This window comes from Actinia tenebrosa, unplaced genomic scaffold, assembly GCF_029948245.1.
Source record: "Actinia tenebrosa isolate PJP-AT-01 unplaced genomic scaffold, QUT_ActTen_1.0 PGA_scaffold0__85_contigs__length_37466705, whole genome shotgun sequence".
Lineage (NCBI taxonomy): Eukaryota > Metazoa > Cnidaria > Anthozoa > Actiniaria > Actiniidae > Actinia > Actinia tenebrosa.
In genome coordinates, this window is record NW_028292569.1 from 21,393,063 (window position 1) to 21,396,627 (window position 3,565).

A 3,565-nucleotide genomic window follows, 5' to 3' on the forward strand; every position below is an offset into this window, starting at 1 on the left:
TTGTGCTCGAGAGAGGTTTCGTACACATGGAAGGCGCCTTTTGGTTTACTGTCATTCAATAAGGATAAACATACCTCATGGCGCGCGCCTTTTCTTTCTTTCTTTCTTTTCTTTTTTTTTTTTCTTTCTTTTTCGTAGATATTGCCCACTACATTATGCATACACTGAATGTCCTTTTATTAATTACTACCACTTATATCATAATACTGCAAATTGTATACACCAGGCCGAGTCTTTAAAAGAAAGTCTAAAAATAGCATTTGTTTTTGAGTTGCAATAAATCACATTTTTTAATGAGGGAAAAATTATGGGAATTATCTGACAATATATTTAGATGAATATTAATTTGATATATTTGCTTTGTTTCCTTTGCACTTTTGCTTTCTTATTTTATTGTTCACTTATTCCTCCTTTTTATCTTATTTTTAGTAGAAACATCTTTTTTTCTTTTTTCTTTTTCTTTTCTTTTAATAAAACCTTCTAGGTACTTCTATCACAATATTCAACATTACTTTAATACAACTACTTTTCTTCAGTGCTTCAATACAGATGCAGTGGTTGGTATTCTGATCCTTGCTGCTGCTGATTAACATTTGATGTAACATGTTTTAACGCTGTTTCACAGAGAACATTTGTTGGTACCCCTATTCCATTATTGTCCCTTAGTAGCGACTGATACTCGTGCTCTCTTAACAATGACTCTACATTATTTATCTATTAATAAAGATGCTGAGTTCCTGACAGAAAGTGCTGCTGTGCAGGGTTCTCTTTTGGTTTCCTCTCGTCCAATAAGGTTGGAGTGCATTCTCTCGATACTGCTCCAACATTAATATTCGGTGGTATCAGGTTTGGTGATTTGTGGGGCGTTTTCGATGCTGCTGGCTCGTGTGTTTCAATTTCTATTCCATCCTGTATACAAGAATATAGTAAAACAAATTGTGTTTGTTTGTCTGATTGTTAGATGAACCCAAAGCATCTATTCTATCCCTATTACTGCTTAGGTTAAGTTGGTAACCAATAAGGGGTCAAGGTTGAGTGAGTAGTCCGATCCATATTCAGATATATAGTACCACTTAAATCCCCCCCCCCCCCCCCCCCCCCCCCCCCCTAAATAAATCATAGATAATAAATCAAAAACATAGTCCAAATCAACCTGTGGCTTTTTTCCCTTCATTTTCATTTTCTTATTACAGACATTTCATAGTATCAAACTCACCTCTACAACTGGAAAAGATTCTTCTGTTTTTGAAACCCTAAAAAGCAAAAATATAATCGTCAAAACGTCATGAGCTATGAATTATTTGTTTTTGCACGGTAGGGAGTCTCAGGATATGCAACGGATGGGTTAAACTGATTACATACAGTACGTATATGGAACATGTGAACTTACCTTTGGTTGTCGCTCATCTTCCTTAAAACTAGAATATATTTAAAATTATGATAATAAGTATAAGATAGACACACCCCGATAACACAATGTTGCCAGATATCAAAGAAAAGAAAGAAATAGTAAAATATATCAGAAATTATAGCATTGAATCATTATCAATCGTTTTACATACTTCACGGATCCTGATTAATTCTACGTGACTTACACTGTATGCTGGAATTAAAGTGTTTACCTTTGAAGCCAGTCCTTTTGAAAATGTAGCACACTAATAGCGCCATGATAATATTCACAACTATTGATATTGATGTTACGATAAAATGAACTGTTGCAAACGTGCGACCTGATGAAAGCAGGAAAAAAAATTTGATTAAAGGTTACACAGAGTATGTGCCTGCAGACCTGGGGAAGCGGTAAAGGAAAAAAAATGTCAATATATAGAAATGAATAAATTAAAGTATATGCAACCTTTATTTATGCGTATATATGTAACATTGACATAACCTTGAATAAATAGTGTCGAGCAAGACCTCTCTCCAGGCTTGGTTCTTGATTCATGACCTTTGAATGATGGTTATAGGATGTCAAGTCAAATGTTGATAATTCAACTGAAGTAGTTAAGAAAGTGGCTCATCAGATGTTTATTGTTAATTCTGACCTGTAGTGGTTTGTGGTGATGATTTCGTTATTCGATGGTGATTTCTACTTGTCATCAGAGAGGGTGGATGGACTGGGGATAGATGACATTAATTGTTTATGACTAAATCATTCCAAACATGCATCCATCTAACATGCATCCATGCCTCCATGCATCCATCAATCCATCCAACCATCCATCTATCTATCTATCTATTTTTCTTTAACCGTCTAAAGTTAATAATATGTCATTGTTCTCCAAACCTGTTTGAATAACACTAATAATGTGTTCATCATAACCAAGCATATTTTTAGCTTTACACCTGTACAACCCAGCTGTCTGCGTCTATGGTTACTAGTTCCAAGACACCAACACCAGTAACAGTATGAGATCCTGTCAATATTGATCGACTATGGGGATCATACCACGTGAACAGAGGAGAGGGCACGCCATGGGCCAAACAGTATATCCTGATTTTACCACCATTATATGAAGAAACTGTGAAATTTGACTGAAATACATCTATTTGTGGCTCATCTGTGAAGAGAGTGAATTATATATTTTCAGTCTGCACTGTTTCAATGATCTTGATTGTGGTCATATTGATTTGTTACAAACCTTGCAGCTTCTCACCCCACCATTTTGGCTAAAAAACGTAACAACATATATTTGTATATCTTTAAGAAAAATAGCATTTAGACTCACACTGGACGGTTACCAAGATACTCTTACAAAACGGAGGTTTGTTCAGGTTGTTAATAGCACAGCATTCGTATTGCCCCCCGTCATCTCTTGTAATATTTCTAATATCGAATGTCACATTCCCTACGCCTTGATCAATGACATCACCCTGTACTTTTTGCCACGTGATGTTTGGCATAGGAGTTCCTACCGCAGAACATTTGATATGCAGTTCTTGGGATTCGTTTACAGGTATGTTTGAAAATGACGGATTGATCGATAAAGATGGAAATGCTGTAAATAAGAAAATAGCACATGTAAGTACATATCAGTCGTCACCCTTACAAATATGACAAACAACCAAAAACCAAATGACTTATTTTGAACATTTTCATTAGAATGCATACCATATATCCATGAAGAAATTAACTATCAAAATTGCTCATATTAGTGCAAAGTTGAAAGTGCAAAGGATATAGTATCCACAAAGAACGAAAGAACGAAAGAACGAAAGAACGAAAGAACGAAAGAACGAAAGAACGAAAGAACGAAAGAACGAAAATATTTTAGGATAAAATCAAGATTTTAGGGTTAAGATTGTACTCATCGACTCGAGTCTTATTATGGCTGGATAAATGTCAATGGGAAAACAAAATCATCACCATAATAATATAGAACATTCGTACTGAGAATATTTTTAAATTTGGAAATTCTAAATTTCCAAAAAAGAAAAAAAACAAAAAAACAAAAAAACAAAAAACAAAAACAAAAAACAAACAACTATACCCACATGTTACGACAAGCTTACTTTACTTACTTATGTGGCGTCTTGTTGCCAGCATCAGAACACATCGCCATAG

At 34.8% G+C, this 3,565-nt stretch overlaps 1 protein-coding gene across 5 annotated transcripts in view; it reads right to left on the minus strand.

Annotated features, from left to right (window-relative positions):
• Positions 1-200: 200 nt before the first annotated feature.
• The window catches only part of LOC148913774 (uncharacterized), a 203,344-nt gene continuing 199,979 nt past the window's right edge, over positions 201-3,565 (minus strand). The window contains exons 2-9 of one of the 5 annotated variants that reach the window (XM_089036139.1): positions 2,730-2,999; positions 2,288-2,561; positions 2,046-2,117; positions 1,892-1,948; positions 1,623-1,730; positions 1,391-1,418; positions 1,217-1,253; positions 201-909 (exon numbers count right to left, since the gene is read on the minus strand). In XM_089036139.1, coding sequence (XP_088892265.1) covers positions 718-909; positions 1,217-1,253; positions 1,391-1,418; positions 1,623-1,730; positions 1,892-1,948; positions 2,046-2,117; positions 2,288-2,330 — 537 coding nt within the window. In that variant the 5' untranslated portion in view covers positions 2,331-2,561; positions 2,730-2,999 and the 3' untranslated portion in view covers positions 201-717. Of the gene's footprint in view, positions 910-1,216; positions 1,254-1,390; positions 1,419-1,622; positions 1,731-1,891; positions 1,949-2,045; positions 2,118-2,287; positions 3,145-3,495; positions 3,521-3,565 lie in introns of those variants that run through there. The other 4 variants (XM_089036137.1, XM_089036135.1, XM_089036136.1 and 1 more) reach the window with 4 other exon arrangements.